The sequence below is a fragment of the Sparus aurata genome, chromosome 9, assembly GCF_900880675.1.
Source record: "Sparus aurata chromosome 9, fSpaAur1.1, whole genome shotgun sequence".
In the NCBI taxonomy this organism is placed as follows: domain Eukaryota; kingdom Metazoa; phylum Chordata; class Actinopteri; order Spariformes; family Sparidae; genus Sparus; species Sparus aurata.
The window spans coordinates 31,379,393-31,404,403 of NC_044195.1; the positions used below are offsets into that span (position 1 = coordinate 31,379,393).

The following is a 25,011-nucleotide window of genomic DNA, read 5'->3' on the forward strand; positions in this document are numbered from 1 at the left end:
AAAGTCCAGCTACGCGAGATCACAGAGGAGCGTCGGAATTAAAACGCTTCCGGTTACGATTTTCAAAATAAAAGTAAGGCTTTTTCCGGTGATTTCACATTAAAAGTTAAATATTGACATTTTCTGACTACTGATCACACCTGGAAGTCACAACCCAAACACAGCTATCTGTAATGTTTCAGACAAAAAGGTGGAAGAGGAACAAACACAACTGAAGCAGACAGTGAAACCATGTTTTGTAGATTTATTTGCCAACTCATTACAACAGGAACGCATTTGAAATTTCATTCATTAACAAAGATACCTGTTTTTTTTTTTCAATCAAAATCTGTTTTCTACAAATACAAAAAAAACTAAGACATATTTATTAGCAATAAATCTGTGGGATGTTTGCAGAGGAGAGAAATGTTCATTTATTTCTTTGAGTGCATTTGTTCTGAGCGGTCACTCTACGTCTTCGCTGCCGCTTCCTGTATCGGGTGCTGCTACGTCAGCTTCAGCGTCTTTTTCTGGCTCCTGGTCCTCTGAAGGTTCAGGTTGAGTCGTCTCCATCTCTTCCTCCACTGGTTCTGGTTGAGGTGATGATGTCTCTTCTTCTTCTCTCGTTGTCTCGTCCTCCTGAAGAGAGACAACAATTAGCTTTCAGGGCAAAACCTTTTTGGTTCTGTTATGATCACATGTTCTCAGGCAGACACACGACACCTTCTGGACGGTGCTGGACAAACAAAAAACAGTCTGATGAATGGGCTGGACTGTAAAATAAAACATGCATATAATATGTTTCTATACTGACGTGGTATTATTAACAAATGATGGAGTAAGATGTATAACAAAAATGTGTTAAAAAATAATCTGAACATCTTATTAAACTATAAAGTGTAGTCCCTCAGTGTATCATCCTCTCAACACCACAGGAGGGCGCTTGTAACACAAAGGCTGCAACCAGAAGAGTGTACACTGGCTGATTTGTCCACAACAAGTACTGGTTAGCTCATAATAATCATTAATAACACGTCTGTTTTAAATGTGTCTCACCTGTGAAACAGGTTCAGCAGCTTCCTCCTCAATCACCGGTTCAGACTCTTCTTGCTCCATCGGTTCTTCGTCATCTTTCTTGTCGGCTGCATGTTGCAGGACCTCCGTCTCTGACTCTGGCAGCTCTGCAGCGGGAGCTTCTTCTTCAGCTGGCGCAGGATCTGGTTCCATCTGGATGATTTAAGAGAAAAGGAGGAGATGACAATAACTTGAAAAACAACCTTTTCCATTTATGATCTTTATCATATCAAAAATGTGGACCTAGATAAATGACTTTATTAGGTTAGGGTTAGAATTTGCTGCACGGGAAGCATTGAATGACCCAGCATTGTTGGAAAGACAAGATTCAGGGTTTGCACAGCGTTTTAAGAGAGTTTAAGACAGCAAACAGTGTGTATCAGGCCTCTTCATCAGTTACCTCTTTCTCCACGACCGGCTCCACGGGTTTCGGTTCTGGTTTTTTCTCTCCCTCCAGGACCAACATGATGGAGGCCGGGATGTGAGCTTGCTGTTACACAGAAAAACACAAACAGTTGGTACATCATGAAATCAGAAGTGAGGAATCGAGGGTCTAAGGACAGAGGATGTTGTTCACTGTACAGATTGTAAAGCCCACTGAGGCAATGTGATTGTGATTTTGGGCTATATAAATAAAATTGATTTGATTTGATTTGATTTGATTTGACTGTAAATGAGGTTGATTGATCTTGTAAACAGCTCTCACCTGATGAGGTGTGAACGAGTGGACGTGCTGCAGAAGAGGCTCTCTCATCTCTGGGCAGCGTTCAAACACGCTGGTCAGCTGAGCGGGCGGCAGCTGCAGGAGGACGCTGTACGACTGAGGCTTCGTCCTCTGACAGCACTTTACGAATCCCTCCCACACTTTAGGATACTTCCACACCTGCAGGGACATGTTGATATATATTTAAAATGAAGTATTTTCCAAAAGACTGTATGAACCTGTCAATGTCTGGAAAAACCAGGAATATTTGTCTGGAGTTTGGTACTGACCTGCTTGACGATGAGACGTGACAGGATGTTCATGACGAAGCCTCCCAGTCGGGGGTACATGGTGAGGGACTGGATGACGGTGCGCATGAGCAGCATGGGGAGAGGACTCTGCTCCATCAGCTGCTGCATCACCACTGCCAGAACCTCAGACGTGTACACGTTCCTCTCCCCGAAGCAGAGGTTGGTAGCTGCCGCACAAACAAAGAACATGTTATGACCGGCTGTCAGACATACGTGCGATTGATCGAATTACCACTGATCACAGCTTTCTTTTTCTGTTTAAGTTTAGAAAGTTTTAACTGGGGAGATAGTTCGGATTTTGTTTGTCATTTTGGCCTTTGGTTCACCCTGACGTGCCACATTAACTTGAGCACTGACCTTTAATGATCGACTTCATGTCACATTTGGTTGAGTCGATGTTGTGTAAAGCGATCAGCAGATCTCCTGGAGTCAGAGGGGACACCGATGAACTTCCCTCACCTGGAAGACAAAGAAAGACAACAGCGAGAAAACATCAGAGTTGTTCACGTGAAACAATCTTCGACAGAAGCCGACCATAAAGCTCATCCTTCAAAATAACAGCATGACATCCAACAGCTTCTTACTGTGCTGAGTGCCGAGGAGACGGTTGAACACCTCCTTCACTACAATCGGGTTGAGTTTGATGAGTTTGGGGAGAGCCTGGATGACTTCGTTCTAGATGAGGAAAAGAAACAACAAAATGTTAAGTTACTAAAATGATATAATTATGATTATCAAGTGTTAATAAGATAAGTCAGGAGACATGTTACCTTTTCTAGTCCGTTTATAACTGGAATCAGGAAGCGAACATCTGGCACTCGTTTGTGGTAAAGATCTCTGACTCTCTCCACCAGCTCTGGAGACGGAGGCACTGAGAGGACGACAGTAACACATCAAGACTTCTCATTTTCTGGACCTTGATTCTTTGGTGCTATTGTTCAATGTTGTACGGATGAGAGGTGACGTGTTCCACTGTTTCACTTTGTTTTTTACCTTTATCTGTCAGAATGTGCAGACAGCGTGTCACTAAAGTCTCGGCACCTTTAGGACAGTTTTCAACCAACAGCAGCAGCTCCGGAGAGTTCATCCCCATCCCACGGATCTGCGGAAAAATAGTCAAAATAGCTTGTAAATATAACACAACTCAAAAGGAGCAGAGCTTAAATTGGGTTAAATGGAGTCTCCTCATGATTCTGTTGAACTTTATGCGAGCATGACCTGAAACTACAGTTTTTACATCACAGAACATGACATGTCACCGCACATTAGAGACTGCAGCTGTGTTGACTTGTCTGTTTACTTTGCTGCACCTGTCTGCTCTACTTTACCCTCTGTTGTGGTCAAACTGGTTCAAAACACATGAAGAAATAGATAAAAGTTTAGTCCAATAGTCCGGAGTTTGTTCTCCGTAGGTTTTATCATGTGAGGCTTTCCAGGCATCAAATCACAACATCTGTTATACACACAGAAACATGTTGTGAAAACAGTTTGTTTATTTAGGCATAAAAAAACTGTCATTGAAGATCTTTTTCTTCTCATTAAAATTTCTTCCCCAAAACTACAGCGTGCTCCATTCAGTAGAATAAAGAATTGAGCTTTCTCAAAGCGAGGACTCACAGGCTGCTCTATCGCTCTCAGCACGCTGCGCTTGATGTCAGCGATGGCCTCGGTGTAGACAGAAGCCAGCTCGTGGACCAGCCGGTGGTTGAGAGGCAGCAGAGACAGGTAGAGGAAGAGACACTGTCTCACTGTGTCTTCAGTCCAGGGAGCAGCCACCTCTGTCAACAACACACAAAAACACAACACGCTGAGGCTACAGGAGTGGACCAGGAATGAAGAAGTTTCTGATTTGTGTTTCTTTGGTTGGAAGCAAAAATTCAAGCAGGAGAAGTTCATGAGAAATGTTTATTTTCTTCATTTCACAAAACAATCATGGACTGAAAAAAGAGTATAATATGTAAGGTAAGATAAATGACCATGTAATTCCAGACCTGTGTCTTTGTCAGCTCCGAACAGCAGAGACGGAGGGTTGGGGTGGACCAGGAGCTGCATGTAGTTCAGAGCAAACTTCTCGATGTAGTCCCTGAGCTGGTCCTTCTCATACATACGCTTGAGAAAAGCCAAGGCGGTCGTCCGCACCTGAAAATAAAAATTACAAACAGGAAAAAATTACATAAACCCCTGTCAACAGTCACCGAGAGAGTGAGTTGAAACATGGACGTGAAATGTTCCCACCTTCTCTTTTTCATGTGAGCTGAGATCCAGCAGGACGTGCAGGTACTGAAACTGCCTCGATGGACGTTTGATGATGAGCTCCTTCAGTGTTGTCATGCCCAAATACACCCGAGACTGAAACAAACGTCACATCAGTACACCAGCTTTGTGGATATCTGAAGAACGCTGTGTCTTCGTCACGTTACTCACCTCGTCCTCACAGTAACGTCGGATCACTTCCAGCGCTGATTCTGTTATAACGGGAGCCTCCAGCACCAGTTTTGTGAAGAGTCTGAAAGAGAACATCAACTCTCAGTTCTGTCCCGCAACATGCTGTGAATCCCCATGTCAAAATAACAGCTACAGAAATAATCAGTGTTTTGCCTCACCCGTCCCTCTGCTCAGGCTTCTCCTGCAGGCCTGACAGCAGCGTGTACAGACAGTGGTCGTAGCTGTCCAGCAGCCCAGACGGCAGCTGGCTGAGGTAACTGTTGTACTCCTGGTAGAGGAGAGAAAACGCCAAGTCGCTCCTCGTCCGGATGTCGTCCAGAATGAACTCCAGCACGTCTTCTTTCATCATCCCCTCGAACTGCGTCACGAGTCTGGAGAGCAGCTTCACTCTGACCTGCAGCACGGATTCAGAGGTTATTCTCTGAAACAGACGCTTGTTTTGTTTGCATGTTGACACTAATTATTCATCACTTACATGGGACATGCCGCTCTGAGCGATCGACTTCTCTGAGTGCAGGATGCGTTTGACCGCTCTGGAGGTCAACTTTTCGATCTGTGCCTCTGATAGCGGCTGAACGACATCCGACAACCTGAACACTTTTTTCCTCCCACTCGCACCGGCCATCCTGTAAGACAACAAAATCAATCATCAGGTAGGAAAATGACTTACAGACACTCACAACATTATCTGCTGTGTTTCTGTGTTAGCGTCAGATCTCACTTGGTCTGTGTCGTGGGGAGAATTGGTTCAGGAAGCCTCTTGACGGCGGGAGCCGCCTCTGCTGGAGTCTTTTCTGTGTAACCTCCCACCACAGAGATCGCCTGTCCCACCATCACCGCTGGAAACTTGCGCTTGATGAGCTGATCTTTAGCACCAGGGCCGTCCTCGCTGCCTTCCTCTTTGCCTGCGTCGTCTTCTCTGGCTTTGCACTGCTCAAGTCCTGAGGGTTTTATTTAAAGACATATTCAATATACAGATGAATTTTTGATGCTGAAACTAACATTAATGATGGAAAATATCCCCAAATAATCAGAATACATTAAACAATAATTAACATTTTGCATCTTCCTCTTATTATCATATCATTAGCGATTTTTTTCCCTCAAACTTTTATAAAGAGTCATTCTGCTGCATGTCTTTGTTACTGACCTGGACCGATCCCAGCTGCTGTCATCTGTGTTGCCATCAGCCTGGCCAGATGTTTGATCTGGGCGTCAGTACCTGCTGACTCAACAGGTGTGTATGTGGCCTGGAAGGATGCTGGCATGACGTCAGGCAGGTACACCATGCTGATGAGCACCTGAGAAACAGGACAGAAATATGAGCTGAACCGTCTCACAGAGAAAACACAAACAGGTAAAACAGCGGCTGCTGCTGCTGCTGCTGCTGCTCACCAGGTTGGCGACGTTCTCGGGGTTGAGCAGCGGGTGGAGGAACTCGGCCGTGAGGTCGATGGCGGACTGAGCGACAGGAACAGCAGCTGGTTTAGGGACCGAGAGAGGAGCTGGCTCTTCTTTGTCCTCGTCATCTTCAATCAGGGCTGGCTCTGAACGCAGAGGATGAAAAATACTGAGTGTAACAATGAAACTTCTTGCAAGATTTCCCCTAGATTTAGTTCGTTAAATTTAAAGATGTTGGTGTTTTAAACCTGATAATTACACAGAGTACAGCTTTGGCACTCTTGTGGATCGACAGAAATGTAGAGTTGAATGCAGAATGGGACAGAGCTACAACATTTTTGCAGACTTTTACATTTTTTCTACCCAGAAGTTCTTGTGATTAGTTCTAGATATCAAATAAGACGTCTGACTGCGACTCACCCATCTTGACCTTCTTCCCCTCCGTGTATTGTTCATGACGAGGTCTTTTGCGCTGCTCTCTCGGTGCAGGTGTAGATCGGGTTATTTCACTCTGAGGCATCCCCAGGTCCAGCAGCAGGGTGCTGATCTGACCCTGGAACTCCAGACTGCACGGGTGCTTCAAGACCGCCACCAGATGCAGCTTCAGGTTCTTTCTCACGCTGCTGACCTGAGACTTGGCCAGAGTGGGCGGCAGGTTGGCTAAAAAGATTAGAGATAAACAATGTTTATGTGTTTATCCGTCTCAATTTTTTGGTTTTGCATCAGGCGATCACAACACTCATTTTAAAGATGTTTTGTGATTGGTAATACTCGCTTGAAGCACCCACCATGTAGCGTCTCGTACGCCTGCACCACCTCTGACATGAACATCGGCCTCTGACGGGCGATGGTGGCCAGAGAGCCGAGTGCTGTGGTGAGGTTGATGCTGGAAATGGCCGGGTGGACCATGAACTTCAGCAGCCGCTCCAGTGCATTCTTTCCCTCCTCACACAGTGTGTCTATCGAGTCAAACAGCAGCAGATTTAAAAGATGAGATTGAACAGATTGGACTAAAATACCATAATAACCAATATCCATAATCCTAATAACCGTACCGTAACGAATATACGAGTGATCTTTGGGGACTTTGTCCAGGCTGGTGTCGCCCTCCTGCCGCTTGGGGACGTCAGAGTCGGATGTCCGCGGCGACAGAGTGATGATTAATGATTCTGTGAACTTGATGGCGTGAGTGCGAACACCGTCGTTTTCAGAGTCCAGCAGAGCCAGAACGTCTCCTTTCATCTGCGTGACCAGATCCCAGCACGCCTCCTGCCTCTCTGTCACCGCTTTAGAGCGAACCAACCACTGACAGGAAAGAGGCAGAAGAGAAAATGTTTGAACACATATCATTGGCAACAGGTGATTTAAAAAAAAACACATCAGATCTACAGTATTTACTCATCAACAGTATCATTGCCACAAATATATGAACGCTGAGAAAAGTGTGTTTACCTGCAGAGTGACTTTGTAGAGCTGTGTGAGTGTGAGGATCGCTTTCTTCACCACGTTCACACTGTCATCCTTCAGCAGCATGTTCAGATTGGCGATCAGTCTGAGAAGCAGCTCATTATCTCGTTTACTGGAAAAAAAAAAGATGACAAAGAAAATATTTAAAAAACTGAAATACTTCTTTTCACAAACATGACATTTATAAGCCTTCTGTCTGTCTGATGACTCACCATGCTTCCTCAATGAAGCCGATGACAAATTTTCTGACTTCGATGGACTTGTCAGTCTGAAAGGCGATCATCTCCTACAAGGATGGACAGAGTTTCAAAGCAAGGTTTTAGTTTACTATCAGGTTCATATAATTAGAAATAAATATAGCTTATGAACATTTCAGTAAAGAAAGCTGCAAACATGTTTACTTACATCCAAGAAGTTGTCAAGAAGAGAAGGATCTTTATTGATAATCAGCTCCTGGACCTGAAAATGATGAACATTAATTGATTCAGTATTTCTTTATCATATGGTTAACTGGATCATATCCATGGAAAACTTGAGTATTTGTATAATCAAAATATATGCAGTCATTTTGCATTAAAATAAGGCCCAAACTGTTATAAAGTTGCCGTTTATTGACATTTCCTTATGGATGACATCAGTGAAAACTGAGACTACCAACCTGTTTCAGCACTGTTAGCTTGTCATCTGTGGTCATCAGGGCGGCCTGATTCAGAAGATCCACCACCTGGAAGAAACGCAAATTAAATTAACGTTTCTTTATATAAAATATGTATTTTTATTGTCATGTGCAAATAAAAGTGTAAGAGCTGCTTTCAAACATTTCTGCTCAACACTAATTACTGAGATTTATTCTTAAGCGAACAAAGCTTCCAGTTTATTTACCATCTTGAAAATAAAGTCTTTGTACATTATTTAATTCTGGGCTCCATTTCTTTCAACACAACAATCACAACTGAATTCATTGTTGCTGACTCAATACTTCCATGAAAATATTTTGAGTATGACTATTTAATAAAAACTACAGGTGGGCCCTTAATAAGACTTTTCAAACACATATTAAGGCAATTAAGTTGACCGTGACAGCATTGTGTTGCTAATTAGACAGCTGCATCATCACAAACAGGCCAACACTTGACCAGCCAGAGACCAGGGACATTTAGCTAATGTCACAGATACATTAGGTCATGCCTAAACAAACCCAAACATTATCTATTCTCATCATCAACGTCTCTGTTATACCTGTATACACCCCAGGTTTACAAATGGTGCATCATTAGGATGTAACCAGCTTGACTTACCCTTTCACTGGTGGTCATATCGATGGCATCATGAGGGGTCTCCCCCTCCTCGGCTGAAAGCTCCATAATTCTGCTCTGTGTGTCCTCACAATGTCGACAACATGGTCTTCAAAATCCGATTAAACACAAGAACCTGTGGAAAACATAACCACAGTAAACAAGCAAGTTAACTGGAGCTACAGTTGATTACAATGTTTAGACAGTGTTAGCAAGTGTGAGGGTAGCTTTGTGTTAGCATGCTCCACCTTACTTATCATACTAATTTACTTAATCATAGCCAGATATTACTTTTGCGTTAAAATTACACAACACACCAGTAATAGCGCATTAATTAGAAGACTTTAACGATGAGCGTCACAATCATAAACACTTTGTTCTCTACTGGCGCGCTAGCCTATGCTAACCGTTATGCTAACCCTGGGAGCAGTTTTAACATGATAATGACAGATTTGTGATACTTACTTCACGCTAAACAGACGCTTTACTTTGTCGTAGCAGCTGTGATTAAATGTAACCAGTGTGACAGACTTAATAACGCAGTAGTTTTAACGTAATCGATAAGTTCAATAACTCTGCTCGGCCATCAGGGAAGCCGCCATGTTTAATTGACAGAGCGGTGTCTCTTCTTCTACTGTTGCTAAACTAGCAGCACACCGGAAGCTGCTGCCACCTGCTGGACACACGAACAAACGCAAGCGCATTTAGAAAAATTATATTCATTATATAAATCATTTTTAAAATATATATTTATATATAAAAAAAGATTTATATAATGAATAAAATATTAATATTATATGTTTCTGAATGCGGAAACATATTATATTCATATTCATATATACATAGATTCTCACTGAAGGCATCAAAACTATGAATGAACACATATGGAATTATGTAGAACAAAAAAGTGTGAAATAACTCTAAATATGTTTAATATTTTAGATTCCTCAAAGTAGCAACTCAAAAAAACACAAAAAACACTAAATTTAAACAGAAAACTCAACTGTGTTTATTCAGGAGTGGGCGTAAAACAACATTTTTATAATTAACATAAACACTTACACGTCTAAATATGTAGATACATAGTCATGCATACATGTCTGTATAATCACATCCACACACCCATAAGCTCCAGTGTTAAATTGATTAAAAATGTGCTACTTTTGCTCTGATGCAGCATGTAATCTGTAAAGTAACTAGTAAATACGGAACAATTTAGTGGAGTGGAAGTATGAAGTCGCAAAAAAATGTAGATGGAGTAAAGTACCAGTACCTAAAGACTGTACCTTAAAACAGTACTTGAGTTAATGTACTTAATTACATTCCAACAGTACTAAGGCCTTTTCTCAAATATTGCATTAAAGCATGAATCTTTTTTCCCCGTTACTTCATAATTCCACTCCACTACATTTTGTAGGCAAATATTCTACTTTTTACTCCACTACTACTATTACTTTAGTTACTAACTCTTCAGATGAAACGTGTTTACACACACAAACATGGAATCAAGTGTATAAAATATGATGTTGTGTTTTAGATTTAATTACACAAAATAATAATAATTAATAATAATAATTTAAAACCAGCTCTACCTCAACCAGCTGTAACATTACCCACCGATTACATTTACTCAAGTACTGTACTGAAGTTCAATTTTGAGAAACTTAACTTTACTTCAGTATTTCCATTTTCTTAATTTTAAGTTAAAAATGTGTTACCTTGGCTCTTATGCAGAAAGTTTTCTGTAAAGTAACTAGTACACTCTTAGAGAGGATGTGTTAAAAAGTGACCCAAAACTGTGTTGTTACATGTATAACACATTTTGTGTGGATTTCAACACAAGATGTGTAAAAAAGATTAAAAAGCGTAAAGATTTAACGTGTGTGTTATTTTATATGCCGGGAGGTGGCGCCCTTTCTTCATGTTCGCGCCACAGAGACAAAAGAAAGCAAGATGGAGGCTGCGTCTCCCAGTGTGCTTGGTTTACTCCCTGACCCTTCAGTAAGTATCCATTACTAGTTTATATAAATGTATCTTACCAGACTGTAAAGTGTTAGGGTAAATTCGGCGTGTATATAATCCACCAACTAAATTGTATTTCTAAGAAAATCCATGACGAACATCGCGTTTTATTCAGCAGGGCTCCCTAGCTAACTGCCTAGCTAACGTTAACATAACGTTGGCTAACGTTAACCTAACGTTTGCTAACTTCCACTGTGATTTTGAAGTTTATTTCTAGTTTATTTAATTGTACCTAACTACCGAAATTACACAACATACATTTCAGTTGGGGCAGTGGAGTAAACAGTCGCTCATTTCGGTTAAGTTGCCATGAAAGGTGAACAAATAACGTTAGCTGACTGGGTTTGAAGTCAACACAACAGCAATTCATTAACATTAACGCCGCCATTTTACAGCAGGTGAACCGCGGAGTTTGGGTTTGAAAGGCAGAGACCGCCCGGTGCAAGTTGCTTATTGCGCGGCTAAACTCATTCTGTAAGCCACAATACATTTTTAACGGACATTTTTCTTATAACCATGACCACATAACTACCAACATTTGGGACTAGAGCCGTTTGCGCGTTGTGTTTTTACGTTACACCGACACAGCCATGGTTGCTGTGTTTTAACCATAGACTGTGTTGGCATCCCTGTAAGTTAGCTCCACATCGGTGTGTTGTAACGTAGGTTTAAAACCCAAACCACGACCATTTTTGAATTATGAACACGTTACCATAAGAGTGCTATTAAAACACTTATCTAGACTTATGGCTCTTATGGCAAACACAGGACAGGAGACGTGGAGGTTTATGACTGTGGCATTGTTGTCATCATGGTAGACTGTTTATTTGTGGCTGTTGTGCTTATGGTTGCTGTAAGTTTTTGTCTTAACTGCTGAGAAGTGTTGATGATGTTAAAGTGACATGTAATCCGTTATCGTTAAATAAATGTTAAAGTAACACAACTACTTTGTTAAGAGTAAAATACAAGTTCTCTAGCACTGTGCAGGCAGAAACAAAGCGGTCACATGGAAAAGGGAAACACTTTATTAATCTATTAGAATGACAAAGACACCAAAGATCACATTGCGAACAATTTATGATTTATCTGAATTGTTTTTGAAAAGTAGATGTAATCAGAGAATAGGGCTGTCACTTTTCATTTGAAATTCGAATATTTGTTCGGGGGGGGGGGGGGGGGGGAGTGGGAGTTCTTATTTGAATGTAATGACCTCTTCGAATTAAAAATGTATGCAACAGATAAGTGCAACAGACCGTTTGAAGTAGTTCGCCTTGTGATCCAGCAGAGGGCGCTCTGAAACTTAACTATCAGCTTGACCTATTGCACACCCTATTGACCCTTGACCTTTCAATTCAGCTAGTAATATTATGTTGTTTGCTACGAAAATGGAGGACACTAGCGAGCAAAGCAGTCCTGAGCGGACAATCATGACACCAAAGCATCTGAGAAGTAGATGGAAAAGTAACAAAGATAAAGCTGTCTGTCGACTTTGTACAAAGCAGCTGTCTTACTCTACAACGACAACAAATCTGCAGACTCACCTAGCTTAAAACCTCGTAAGCTAATGTTAGCAGGTGAGTTTACAACCTCGTCAGACTGCCTACTACTTGCCACAGTCAGCTTCAGCAGGTCCCTTGCCAGCAGCTCGTAAAAATGCCATCATCGGTATCGTTTTGGGATGTCAGGATGGAACTGGAGCCTAATGTCTTGTGGTGTTGTAAACGGGGGGGTTGTCAAATACATTTGAATAAATTGCGTGTCATTTCAAATTCATTTGAACTTGATTTTTTGAAAAAGTGACAGCCCTATAAGAGAATCAAAGAATGCATTTTTATTTAACATGTGAGAAAACAAAGGGGCGGCTGTAGCTCAGTGGGTAAAGCCGGTGGACCAGTGGTCCCTGGTCGCTGGTCCCGGCTCCCCTGGGGCAGAACTGAGCTACATGTCGTAGTATCCTTGAAAAAAGATACTGAACCCCAAAATTGCCCCTGAGGTGCAGTTGGCACCCTGTGCAGCAGCCTCTACCATCAGCGACTCATCCAGCGTCTACCCTGGCCTTCGCCCATAGAGTTCACTGGATTTGGCCTCAGTAACTTTGAAAAAGGGGGATAAAAGCTGTAACATCCTCAAGGAAGAAAACGAAATGTAAGAAAACAAAGACAATTATGAACATTCAAACAAGCACTGTGAATGACATTTAATTTTTGATATACATTACAAACACACTATTTCCCATATTGGAAAGTATAACATGTTATCATCTATCACACAAAAATTAGGTTAAATACAAAAAAAACACAGTAGAAATGGAATGTTTAGTTCTAATCAAACAGTACAGAAAAAAACCCCATGTCATATCAATGTTTTAAAGACTGACGATGTGTCAGCTGCAGCTCATTGTGCCGACCCGTTCTTTACAATAATCAACCTAATAGAGGTTATTGCTTACACAATAAAATGCTCATTTTGTACACAGTGTAAATAAAACAAACTGAAACAAAGAAGATCCTGAATGTTACACATTTAAAAAGTATTTCCAATAGTACAGACCAGGTTTTAAACAAATAATTGTAGATCTTTTGAGTTAATCAGCTTTTAAAAGGCTCGTTTATCACAAGACAAAACATCAACATTTTGTGATTTAAAAAGTCCCACTCATCATAAAAAGAAAAAAAAGAAGCAACCAACTGATGGATGTTTTCTCAAATGTTACTGCATTCTGTATTAACACCCTTTTGGACAAGATTATGACTTTATCAAATATTTCTATACACACAAGTTGAAGAAATTAAAATAATAAAGATTCTAATAAATTCTTAGTAGAACTTTTATCTTCTCTATATTAGAACACCTTAGAGTCCTTGGGGAACCTTAGAGTACATTATTATCTCTCAAACCATGTTGACTTACTGCTTCTTTAAAGTGTTTATAGTCACCTTAGATCAGGGGACTGTGGTTGTTAGCCTCTCATCACAGAGATCACTTTGGCTGCGTTCACACTGCAGGTCTTAATGCACAATTCCGATTTATTGATCAAATCCGATTTTTTGTTTGGCTGTTCACATTACCTCTTTAAATGCGGCCTGTCTACGGATTGCAGTGTGAACAGCTCACGCTCCTGAAGTGACCCGCATGCGCAGTTGATCATTGATGACATGCCACAGCTGTTTATGGAAGCGAACATGGCAACGGCAACCGGTAAGGGTTACACCCCGCCTTTCCGAAACCCCGCTGTTCCGAACATAGACTTAAATTCATCGTAATGGCGGGGTTTCCCTTTTTTTCAAAGACCCCGCCACACTCCAAACGGACTCATTCAGAAAGGAAACGGAGGCTGCGCATTTATCCTTTTTTCCTTTGTGGGTTCGAACGGATCATGTGGCTGATTAACCGCAAAACAAGCCTACTTCATATTAAAATTACATAACGCTCATTATGCTTCAGCTGGACAAATGGCTATGTTGAATTGAAATTACTTTATCATGCTAAATATCCGAAATTGTATGAAAATTGCTCCAATGCATTATACCGATCTTCGTGCATATTCAGACACAGCCTGATATGTTCTGAGCAAAGGAATGTCTGTTTCCTCCCCCGGTCTGTTGTCAACAGGAGCTGCAGGCTCTCCTGGGTGAAGTGGCTCAGGCCAGAGTTCAGCCGGGCTCGAGCCGAGCGGGGAGAGAAAAAATGTGTATTACTTTTGCTCTGTGGGAGATCTCCCACAACAGAGTGGATGAGAAAGCAAGGGGGACAGATCTGCCCAGCAAACATCAGAACGCAGAGTGCAGCCTTTGTCTGTCACCTGGTTCAGCACCCTGGACAGCTGCCTGCGTAACTGGATGTGGGAATTTGATGCATTTGAAGCCGCGACATTTATTCTGAAACGTCTTATATGATAACATTGTCTCGAGTCGTAAACAGTTCTGTAAGTGTAAGAAATAACAATCAATAAGGCTATTAGTGTTAGTCCTTCTTCATATAATGTTGTGTTAAAGTCGCACAGCTGGAGACCGCTAACAAAGTTAGAGACAAGAGAGACAATGAATGATATCCCGCGAAATTATGTGCGGTCAATATGACCGCTTATGGCTGAAATAGGTAAAACAAATCACATTTTCTTTTCCTTTTGTGTAATTTATATAAAAACTATTCTCAATTAAAAAACAGACACTTTTAGAAAAATGGTTAGAAGTCTGTAATGTTTGCATTTTGTTTATATCGCAGATTGATAACTTAATTGTGATAATGTTCAAAGTTACCATTATTATTGTTATTATTATTATTATTGTTATCATTATTGTTATTATTATCATTATTATTATTATTATTTGCTGTGCTAGGTATACTTTTCGTGGTTCTTGGTGCTTGGAGCAATATTGTTGTTGTGGCATTCATGCCAATAAAGCGAATTTGAAATGAATTGAATTAATAAACCTTTAGATTCTAAGTGCTGTGTTAACAAATGAGCAATACATCCAGATTTCTTGAGATTTGTACTGTCAAGGGGAACTTAAATTTAAATGTCAGGCGATGTTTTCTTCATGGAAATTATTTTTCGGGCAAGAGAGAGGGAGCGCGGACGGGGATCCGTTGTGTGACAGCGGAGCGGAGGGTCAGCAGTTGGATTTTGCACACGGTCAGTATTATTATTAGGTGTTTGAGGTTTATTACGTTTGTGGACATTATTACATTCAATGTAATTATGTAACAGCCTTTGCGCCCTTGCCTTTCGGCGCCTTTGTGTGCGCACAGTTTGCGTGTGTAGGCCCGTGGTCATGATCATCCGTCTATGGCTTTAAGAGATGGATACACAATCAATTTCATGTTTATTGAATCAAAAATACATAGGTATATTCCCCGGCAGATCGCACCCATGGGCCACAGTTTATTTCAGAATTGTGCGAGTGCGGCTGGAAGTGGGGATTCCAGCACCACAGATAGTGCGTGTAAAAAGATCAGACAAACGATTAAATGTGTTTGCTGCAAGCGAAAATATACTTCATAATAAATGAAGATAGTGACATAGGCCTATTAGCAATAAAAAGCAATGAGTTGTGTGAGTGCGGCCGGTGTGCGGACGGCAGTCTCTGATGTAGGAAGTAATCAACTTTATTTGTCATTCATTTACAAAACAGTGCAGCGCGGGTCAGAATGACGTCAAAGTCGCATTAAATGTGACCTGGCTGTTCAGATTGCGGTCGCATTCAAAAAAATCCGATACGTATCCGATTCAGTACCACATTTAAATGTGGCCTGAATCTGATTAGAATATGTCAGATTCAATGTGACTTGTGCTGTTCACACTGTCAAAAGCAAATCAGATATGGGTCACATATGAGCGAAAAAATCGGATTCAGGTCACTTGTAACTGCAGTGTGAACGCAGCCTTTGTGTCAGTGATACACATGTCTGCAAGTCTACTGCAAAATATTACAGTTAAGTCGTTCCTTCTGGAACTTGTCTGTCACTGAAAAATGTTAAAGAGCCTAAATATCTTAAACCTGTCAATACTGATGTGTTGACCCCTTCAGAAGTTTTTGGTATTTGGTCCAAGATATCTGTTTCATGTTTTTGCCACAGATCTTTCTTTTCCTCCTCTGTTTTTGCTTTCTTCATTTGTTTTTCATGCTCTTTCAGCAAGTGATTTATTTTTGACAGTCTTTCAAAATCTAAAGTTACATGTTTCACTAATTCGTACAATTAACTAAGATATTTATTTTTCAGGTTTTCATTTCGGTCACTAAGTGCCTTTAAGATGTCATATTTCTCATTTTTGTCCTCCATTTGTTCTTTCATCTGATCTGTAAACCTCTTGTCGTAGTTCTCTTTGAACTCATTGAACTCTTCAGCTTTCTTTCTGGCTTCTTCCTCATGTGTCTTCTTCAGCTTCCAAATTTTCTGCTTATACTTCTCCAACATGATTTTTATCACTTTCTCCACTTGATCTCTTCTCATTCGATCTTCTTCTTTTCTTTTCTTTTCATCATTTTCTCTTTCTTGGTTGTATTCTTCTTGCAGTTTTCTGAGTCTTGTTTCTTCCTCCTGTTGTCTCTGTTCATCTTCTTGATGTCGTTTTTCCCACCATTCCAGTGTTTCCTCTACATTCATTTAGGAGTGGCGGCCCGCCTAAATCCTAAATCCTAGCCGCCGCACCTTCAAATGTCTTTTTTTCCCCCTTTTTTCTTTTCTTTTTAATTTTCACAAATACACCACCGCCCAGGCACCAGGTCGGAGTGTCATCTTGAAAATACGGCAACGACTCACTGGAGAAAAGGTAGACTTATTTATTAGCTTAAGAAAACGTATAATAGATTTTGTAAGTTCAATAGACATTCGCAAAATATTGATGGCCAGCTAAGGTTTCGTAACATATCGGTAGCTTAATTAATTGGGCCCAGTGCCAACTCAACTCAGTGTCGCTAACGTGAGTAAACTAATTGATAGCATTAAGCGAGTACATACGTGCCATGATGTAACTGCTGACTGCATTTTCATTTAAACTGTGAGAGGGATTTTTCAACAATAAATAGGGTAAGACATTTATAATATATCATCAGACACAAACTATAAACAGTTTTAAAATGATTAGGGTGTAGGACATTGAGAGAAACAATCTCATTATTGTTTCTATTTGTAGGTGAAGACGGACTTGAGAAACAGACTGCAGGGGGATCACCTTGCAGCATCTATGCTGCTGAGCATCAGTGGGCCACCTCTCGGAGAATTTCTGTACAACAGAGCCTTAGAGCGCTTCTATAAAAAACCCAGAAAAAATTCATTGTTCTGAGCCTGGATGCAAACTTTGCCACTGATTCTACAGCCCCATCAAGAAATTATTATTTTTTCTTATTTTTTATTTTATTGTTGTATTTTTGTTATAATTTTTTATTTTTACATTCAGCCCTTAAAAAGCCATTTTCCATGCCAGCCATTCAATACTAATGGGGATTGTGCTGGGGATAAAAGTAAAATTTGCAGTCAAGTGTCATTTGTTTATGCCGACACAGCTCCCCAGAGAGCCTGCCCCCGCTGCTGAAAAAAATCCTAGAGGAAACACTGCATTCCTTTTGTTTTTTATGCCAGTTCTCTCGTTCTCTCCTCATCTCTTCTCTGCACTCCTCCAACTTTCTTTCAGTGTTTTCCTTTGATTCTGATTCTGATCTTATTTTTTCCTCCAGAGCATCAACTCTTTGTTTCCACTCCTCTTTCTGAATTATTTCCTCTTGTTTTCTCTTCCTGTCTTCTTCTTCTCTCATTTCCTGTTCTTTCTTTCTCTTCTCATGATCTCTGTTGATTTTTTCTTCCATTTCTTTAAGTTGTTTTTCTATCAGTTTTCTCTCCTTTTCTATTTCAGCTCTCAGTTCTTCCTCCATTTCTTTTCTCATTTTCTCTTCTTGTTCTCTTCTCATTCGATCTTCTTGTCTCAATTGTTTGTATTCTTCTTGCAGTTTTCTGATTTTCGTTTCTTCCTCCTGTCGTCTCTGTTCATCTTCTTGACGTCGTTTTTCCCACCATTCCTCTTGTTTTCTATCCTCTTCCTCTCGTTCTCTCATCTTTTCTCTGCACTCCTCCAACTTTCTCTGGATTTGTTCCTTTGATTCTGATTCTGATCTTATTTTTTCCTCCAAAGCTTCAACTTTTAGTTTCCACTTCTCTTTCTGAATTTCCTCCTCTTGTTTTCTCTTCTTGTCTTCTTCTTCTCTCATTTCCTGTTCTTTCTTTCTCTTCTCACGTTCTCTGTTGATGTTTTCTTCCATTTCTTTAAGTTGTTTTTCTCTCAGTTTCTCTCCTTTCTATTTCAGCTCTCAGTTCTTCCTCCATTTCTTTTCTCATTTTCTCTTCTTGTTCTCTTCTCATTCGATCTTCTTGTCTCAATTGTTTGTATTCTTCTTGCAGTTTTCTGATTTTCGTTTCTTCCTCCTGTCGTCTCTGTTCATCTTCTTGACGTCGTTTTCCCACCATTCCTTTTGTTTTCTATCCTCTTCCTCTCGTTCTCTCATCTTTTCTCTGCACTCCTCCAACTTTCTCTGGATTTGTTCCTTTGATTCTGATTCTGATCTTATTTTTTCCTCCAAAGCTTCAACTTTTAGTTTCCACTTCTCTTTCTGAATTTCCTCCTCTTGTTTTCTCTTCTTGTCTTCTTCTTCTCTCATTTCCTGTTCTTTCTTTCTCTTCTCACGTTCTCTGTTGATGTTTTCTTCCATTTCTTTAAGTTGTTTTTCTCTCAGTTTTCTCTCCTTTTCTATTTCAGCTCTCAGTTCTTCCTCCATTTCTTTTCTCATTTTCTCTTCTTGTTCTCTTCTCATTCGATCTTCTTGTCTCAATTGTTTGTATTCTTCTTGCAGTTTTCTGATTTTCGTTTCTTCCTCCTGTCGTCTCTGTTCATCTTCTTGACGTCGTTTTTCCCACCATTCCTTTTGTTTTCTATCCTCTTCCTCTCGTTCTCTCATCTTTTCTCTGCACTCCTCCAACTTTCTCTGGATTTGTTCCTTTGATTCTGATTCTGATCTTATTTTTTCCTCCAAAGCTTCAACTTTTAGTTTCCACTTCTCTTTCTGAATTTCCTCCTCTTGTTTTCTCTTCTTGTCTTCTTCTTCTCTCATTTCCTGTTCTTTCTTTCTCTTCTCACGTTCTCTGTTGATGTTTTCTTCCTTTTCTTTAAGTTGTTTTTCTCTCAGTTTTCTCTCCTTTTCTATTTCAGCTCTCAGTTCTTCCTCCATTTCTTTTCTCTTTTTCTTCTCTTGTTCTCTTCTCATTTGATCTTCTTCTTCTCTTTTCTTTTCATCATTTTCTCTTTCTTGCTGGTATTCTTCTTGCAGTTTTCTGAGTCTTGTTTCTTCCTCCTGTCGTCTCTGTTCATCTTCTTCACGTCGTTTTTCCCACCATTCCTTTTGTTTTTTATCCTCTTCCTCTCGTTCTCTCTTCATCTCTTTGCTCTCCTCCAACTTTCTCTGGATTTGTTCCTTTGATTCTGACTCTGATCTTATTTTTTCCTCCAGAGCATCAACTCTTTGTTTCCACTCCTCTTTCTGAATTATTTCCTCTTGTTTTCTCTTCCTGTCTTCTTCTTCTCTCATTTCCTGTTCTTTCTTTCTCTTCTCACGATCTCTGTTGATTTTTTCTTCCATTTCTTTAAGTTGTTTTTCTATCAGTTTTCTCTCCTTTTCTATTTCAGCTCTCAGTTCTTCCTCCATTTCTTTTCTCATTTTCTCTTCTTGTTCTCTTCTCATTCGATCTTCTTGTCTCATTTGTTTGTATTCTTCTTGCAGTTTTCTGAGTCTTGTTTCTTCCTCCTGTTGTCTCTGTTCATCTTCTTGACGTCGTTTTTCCCACCATTCCTTTTGTTTTCTATCCTCTTCCTCTCGTTCTCTCCTCATCTTTTCTCTGCACTCCTCCAACTTTCTCTGGATGTTTTCCTTTGATTCTGATTCTGATCTTATTTTTTCCTCCAAAGCTTCAACTTTTAGTTTCCACTCCTCTTTCTGAATTTCCTCCTCTTGTTTTCTCTTCTTGTCTTCTTCTTCTCTCATTTCCTGTTCTTTCTTTCTCTTCTCACGTTCTCTGTTGATGTTTTCTTCCATTTCTTTAAGTTGTTTTTCTATCAGTTTTCTCTCCTTTTCTATTTCAGCTCTCAGTTCTTCCTCCATTTCTTTTCTCATTTTCTCTTCTTGTTCTCTTCTCATTCGATCTTCTTGTCTCATTTGTTTGTATTCTTCTTGCAGTTTTCTGAGTCTTGTTTCTTCCTCCTGTTGTCTCTGTTCATCTTCTTGACGTCGTTTTTCCCACCATTCCTTTTGTTTTCTATCCTCTTCCTCTCGTTCTCTCCTCATCTCTTCTCTGCTCTCCTCCAACTTTCTCTGGATGTTTTCCTTTGATTCTGACTCTGATCTTATTTTTTCCTCCAAAGCTTCAAGTCTTTGTTTCCACTCCTCTTTCTGAATTTCTTCCACTTGTTTTCTCTTCTTGTCTTCTTCTTCTCTCATTTCCTGTTCTTTCTGTCTCTTCTCACGTTCTCTGTTGATGTTTTCTTCCTTTTCTTTGAGTTGTTCTTCTCTCAGTTTTAGCTCCTTTTCTGTTTCAGCTCTCTGTTCTTCCATTTTTCTTTTCATTTCTTCCATTTGTTCTTCATGTTTTCTTTGAAGCTCCTCCCTCTCTCTCCTCATCTCTTCTTCCTTCTCCTTCAGGATCTTCTCCATTTCTTTCTGTATCGCTGCCTCGGCCTCTTGCAGCATCTCGTTAGTGTAGCAGCTGCCTCCATTTGTCTTCACCAAGGTGTCGATCTTGGTGATCAGCTCACTGACCTGCTTGTAATTTTGTTTATCATGGTTATTAAACACGTGGTATCTTCCTCCACAGTCATCAATCAGTTTCTTAAAGGTATCATCACATTTCTCTCTGATGTATTCTTCAATGGACATTTTCTTTTTTTCCAGTACATCTCCTCGAGTTAACAAAATGATGGTGAAGTTTTCAGCATTCTTCCCGAAGCCTTTCTTGATAAGTTTTAATGTCTCCTTTTCTTCTTGTGTAAATCTGCCAATTTCCATCACCAGCAGGAAGACATGTGGTCCTGGAGCCAGAAGACTGATGCATTTCACCGTTTCCTCATTAACATCTTCATGAGACAGATTTGTGTCAAACAGACCAGGAGTGTCGACCACGACGACTTGACGACCGTCAACTACAGTCTGTTCTTTCTGACAACGTTTGGTGACTGATGTTTGGCTTAAATCAGCTTTAAACTTGTCTCCTCCTAGAATAGTGTTTCCTGTAGAGCTCTTCCCACAGCCAGTCTTCCCTATCAGCACAATCCTGAGACACTCTGGACTCTGTTCTTCACCAGCACCTGTATAATATAAAGATATGGAGTTACTTGAATATTACAAGTTGGAGTATAGACTGTTCAATGTCCAGTGAATGATTTAGCACAGGAAGATGTTATTTAAAAAAACATAATGTATTACTATTTATGATTGATGTAGTGATACCAAATGTTCACATACAGATGTTTAACATAAGAAATTGCATTTTAGAGAAGATGTGATGGCATTTGAAATTATTCTTTGGCAGCGTTCAGTGACATTACAGGAAATACTCAATTTGTACATATGGAATTTTTTTTTTACACATGCAAAGTAGCCATGATTTCAGATTTTTTTTTTATTGTATTGCTTTAAAGTGGTAAAAGAACTGTGAAGCATGTTTGGGTTGATGTTTGAGAAAATACACAACACTGGATCGACTTACTGTCAGTTGAAGGGTTTTTCCTTGAGTCTTTATCAGTGATTCCTTTTAACACTCTCCCTGTAAAAATATGATAATATGAAAAAAAAATAATTTTATATATATATATATATATATATATATATATATATATATATATATATATATATATATATATATATATATATATATATATATATATATACTTATCACCCACCTACAATGCAGTCATGAGTTCCCCCCTCCAAACAGCTTGACAACCATTCACACCTGGGCTCACCTAACCCGAGTAAACCACATGAGGGCCGGTTGGGTCAACAACCCACTCGTGTCCTTAAAGACACTCCCATACTATGTAAGTACACTCCCACACCAAATTTAAATCTCTGCAGCTCCCCTCAAGTTAGTTAGAACTGAAGAAGCCTCTTGGATGAGAGGTGAGACGTGTTTAAGAAACTGAAGCAAGTCCAGTTGACTACGATACAGTACTTAGACATTCATTTGCAGCTTAATTTTGTAATTATCAAAGATGATTTGTGTGAACTGATTTGTCATTGTCAGAATTTTCTGCACCAGCAGATTTATCAGAGTCTATGACAGCTGTCTGTTTCCTTTTGTTTGGTGCTTTGATGAGCTGGTGAAGAAGATGTTATGTCCTCAAACACATCACAGCGGACATGATCTCCACTGTGCTCCTCTACGATTTTATCCAGATGTCTTAACAGCTCTGAGTGTTGAAGGTTTTTTTGCTTCAAGTTTCTGAATTTACACTTCTTCATCATGTCTTTCAGTGGTGGGCTCTCCAAGACCTTTTCCATCAGACCTGGACTCTCCTCTCTGGGTGTTGATATGAGAACCAGTGAATGATCAAATGATTGATTACTGAAGTGTTCAAGAATTTTTTGCAGCCTTTGTTTGTGTTCCTCAGTGAAGTCTTCAGGCTGCAGAACCAGCAGGAACACATGAGGTCCAGGTTTATATCCCACACAGGTTTTTACATGTTCTGTCAATTCGTTGTCAGAGATGTTGGGATGCAGCAGATTTGGGATGTTGATCAGAACTATGTGTTTCTCTTTTACCCATCCACTGACTCTCAGACAGTGGTCGGGTTCTTCCTTAGTGTTAAACACATTTGTTCCCAGTATGAAGTTCCCCACTGCACTCCTCTGAGACCAGCTGTTCCCCAGCAGAACAACCCTCAGCTCAGACACTGGAAAGAAAACACTGACTTAGAAAAACCTCCTCAGTGTAAATTGAATTTGTAACTGCTGTGTCACAGCTTTTTAAGCAGTGGTAGCTGGCCAATAGAAGACTGAAATTCTAATATAAACATACAAAAGAATAATTCTGACTCTGGTCAGTTTAACTCACTGTGAGGTAGCAACAAGCCATAGCTTCTGCTCCGCCTCAGTGGTGTCAGATCACCTGTCAATAAGGATGCGTAACATAGATTCATCCACAAGGGACACATCTGATTATTTAAAAGTTTACTTGACATCACACATCTCTGAGAAACATTTATTTACATCCATCCATCCATTTTCGCCGCTTATCCGGGGCCGGGTCGCGAGGGCAGCTGCCTGAGCAGGGAGACCCAGACTTCCCTCTCCCCGGACACCTCCTCAAGCTCTTCCGGGAGGATCCCAAGGCGTTTCCAAGCCAGTTCCTTGACATAGTCACACCAGCGTGTCCTGGGTCTTCCTCGGGGTCTCCTCCCGGTGGGACATGCCAGGAACACCTCCCGAGGGAGGCGTCCTGGGGGCATCCGAAACAGATGCCCGAGCCACCTCAGCTGGCTCCTCTCGATGTGGAGGAGCAGCGGCTCTACTCTGAGCTCCTTCTGGGTGACAGAGCTCCTCACCCTATCTCTAAGGGAGTGCCCCGCCACCCTGCGGAGGAAACTCATTTCAGCCGCTCATATCCGGGATCTAATTCTTTCGGTTATGACCCAAAGTTCATGGCTATAGGTGAGGGTAGGAAAGTAGATTGACTGGTAAATCGAGAGCTTCGCTTTTCGACTCAACTCTCTCTTCACCACGACAGACCGATACAACGACTGCATTACTGCGGCCGCTGCACGATCCGCCTGTCAATCTCACGCTCCATCCTTCCCTCACTTGTGAACAAGACCCCAAGATACTTAAACTCCTCCACTTGAGGCAGGAACTCTCCCCCAACCCGGAGGGAGCAAGCCACCTTTTTCCGGTCGAGAACCATGGCCTTGGATTTGGAGGTGCTGATTTTCATCCCAGCCGCTTCACACTCGGCTGCAAACCGCCCCAGGACATGCGCCAACAAGACCACATCATCCACGAAAAGCAGAGATGAAATCCAGTGGCTCCCGAACCAGACCCATTCCGGCCCATTGCTGCGCCTAGAAATTCTGTCCATGAAAATAATTTAACAGAACCGGTGACAAAGGGCAGCCCTGCCGGAGTCCAACATGCACCGGGAACAGGTCTGACTTACTGCCGGCAATGCGAACCAAGCTCCTGCTCCGGTCGTACAAGGACCGTACAGCCCTTAACAGAGGGCCTCTGACCCCGTACTCCACAGAATGCCACGAGGGACACGGTCAAATGTTTTCTCCAAGTCCACAAAACACATGTGGACTGGTTGGGCAAACTCCCATGAACCCTCGAGCACCCTGTGGAGGGTATAGAGCTGGTCAAGTGTTCCGCGGCCCGGACGAAAACCACATTGTTCCTCCTGAGCGTCGACTATCGGCCGAATTCTCCTCTCCAGTACCCTGGAATAGACTTTCCCAGGGAGGCTGAGGAGTGTGATCCCCCGATACTTGGAACACACCCTCCGGTCCCCCTTTTTGAATAGGGGGACCACCACCCCGGTCTGCCAGTCCAGAGGCACTGTCCCCGACTGCCACACGATGCTGCAGAGATGTGTCAGCCAAGACTGCTTCCTCCTCCTGAGGTGCCGGATGGTTTGCCGGAATTTCTTCGAGGCCGACCTGTAGTCCTCCTACATGGCCTCCCCGAACTTTTCCCAGACCTGAGTCCTTGCTTCCGCGACTGCCCATGCTGCCGCATGTTTGGCCTGCCGGTAACTGTCAGCTGCCTCAGGAGTCCCCCGG

General features: G+C 41.2%; 2 protein-coding genes and 1 long non-coding RNA gene across 6 annotated transcripts in view; 1 reads left to right on the forward strand and 2 right to left on the reverse strand.

Moving 5' to 3' along the window:
* Window positions 1–227: 227 nt before the first annotated feature.
* The window catches only part of LOC115587826 (symplekin-like), a 71,116-nt gene continuing 46,332 nt past the window's right edge, over window positions 228–25,011 (reverse strand). The window contains exons 1-27 of one of the 3 annotated variants that reach the window (XM_030427875.1): window positions 9,141–9,295; window positions 8,679–8,811; window positions 8,039–8,104; window positions 7,786–7,839; window positions 7,593–7,666; window positions 7,366–7,492; window positions 6,969–7,218; window positions 6,702–6,872; window positions 6,334–6,573; window positions 5,908–6,059; window positions 5,663–5,813; window positions 5,234–5,453; window positions 4,988–5,138; window positions 4,671–4,906; window positions 4,492–4,573; window positions 4,303–4,416; window positions 4,059–4,206; window positions 3,685–3,845; window positions 3,061–3,169; window positions 2,838–2,938; window positions 2,652–2,742; window positions 2,425–2,526; window positions 2,047–2,234; window positions 1,760–1,936; window positions 1,454–1,543; window positions 1,036–1,206; window positions 228–618 (exon numbers count right to left, since the gene is read on the reverse strand). In XM_030427875.1, the coding sequence (XP_030283735.1) occupies window positions 445–618; window positions 1,036–1,206; window positions 1,454–1,543; window positions 1,760–1,936; window positions 2,047–2,234; window positions 2,425–2,526; window positions 2,652–2,742; window positions 2,838–2,938; window positions 3,061–3,169; window positions 3,685–3,845; window positions 4,059–4,206; window positions 4,303–4,416; window positions 4,492–4,573; window positions 4,671–4,906; window positions 4,988–5,138; window positions 5,234–5,453; window positions 5,663–5,813; window positions 5,908–6,059; window positions 6,334–6,573; window positions 6,702–6,872; window positions 6,969–7,218; window positions 7,366–7,492; window positions 7,593–7,666; window positions 7,786–7,839; window positions 8,039–8,104; window positions 8,679–8,744 (3,666 nt within the window). In that variant the 5' untranslated portion in view covers window positions 8,745–8,811; window positions 9,141–9,295 and the 3' untranslated portion in view covers window positions 228–444. Of the gene's footprint in view, window positions 619–1,035; window positions 1,207–1,453; window positions 1,544–1,759; window positions 1,937–2,046; window positions 2,235–2,424; window positions 2,527–2,651; window positions 2,743–2,837; window positions 2,939–3,060; window positions 3,170–3,684; window positions 3,846–4,058; window positions 4,207–4,302; window positions 4,417–4,491; window positions 4,574–4,670; window positions 4,907–4,987; window positions 5,139–5,233; window positions 5,454–5,662; window positions 5,814–5,907; window positions 6,060–6,333; window positions 6,574–6,701; window positions 6,873–6,968; window positions 7,219–7,365; window positions 7,493–7,592; window positions 7,667–7,785; window positions 7,840–8,038; window positions 8,105–8,678; window positions 8,812–9,140; window positions 9,296–25,011 lie in introns of those variants that run through there. The other 2 variants (XM_030427877.1, XM_030427876.1) reach the window with 2 other exon arrangements.
* LOC115587889 (uncharacterized) lies at window positions 10,583–21,887 on the forward strand. The gene is made up of 2 exons (XR_003985217.1): window positions 10,583–10,676; window positions 21,251–21,887. It is a non-coding gene; the product is annotated as an uncharacterized LOC115587889 (long non-coding RNA).
* LOC115587828 (golgin subfamily A member 6-like protein 22) overlaps window positions 16,090–25,011 on the reverse strand; it is a 76,423-nt gene continuing 67,501 nt past the window's right edge. Inside the window, exons 2-4 of one of the 2 annotated variants that reach the window (XM_030427879.1) lie at window positions 19,581–21,543; window positions 16,542–16,779; window positions 16,090–16,506 (exon numbers count right to left, since the gene is read on the reverse strand). In XM_030427879.1, the coding sequence (XP_030283739.1) occupies window positions 16,465–16,506; window positions 16,542–16,779; window positions 19,581–21,543 (2,243 nt within the window). In that variant the 3' untranslated portion in view covers window positions 16,090–16,464. Of the gene's footprint in view, window positions 16,780–19,580; window positions 21,544–25,011 lie in introns of both variants that reach the window. The other variant, XM_030427878.1, reaches the window with a different exon arrangement.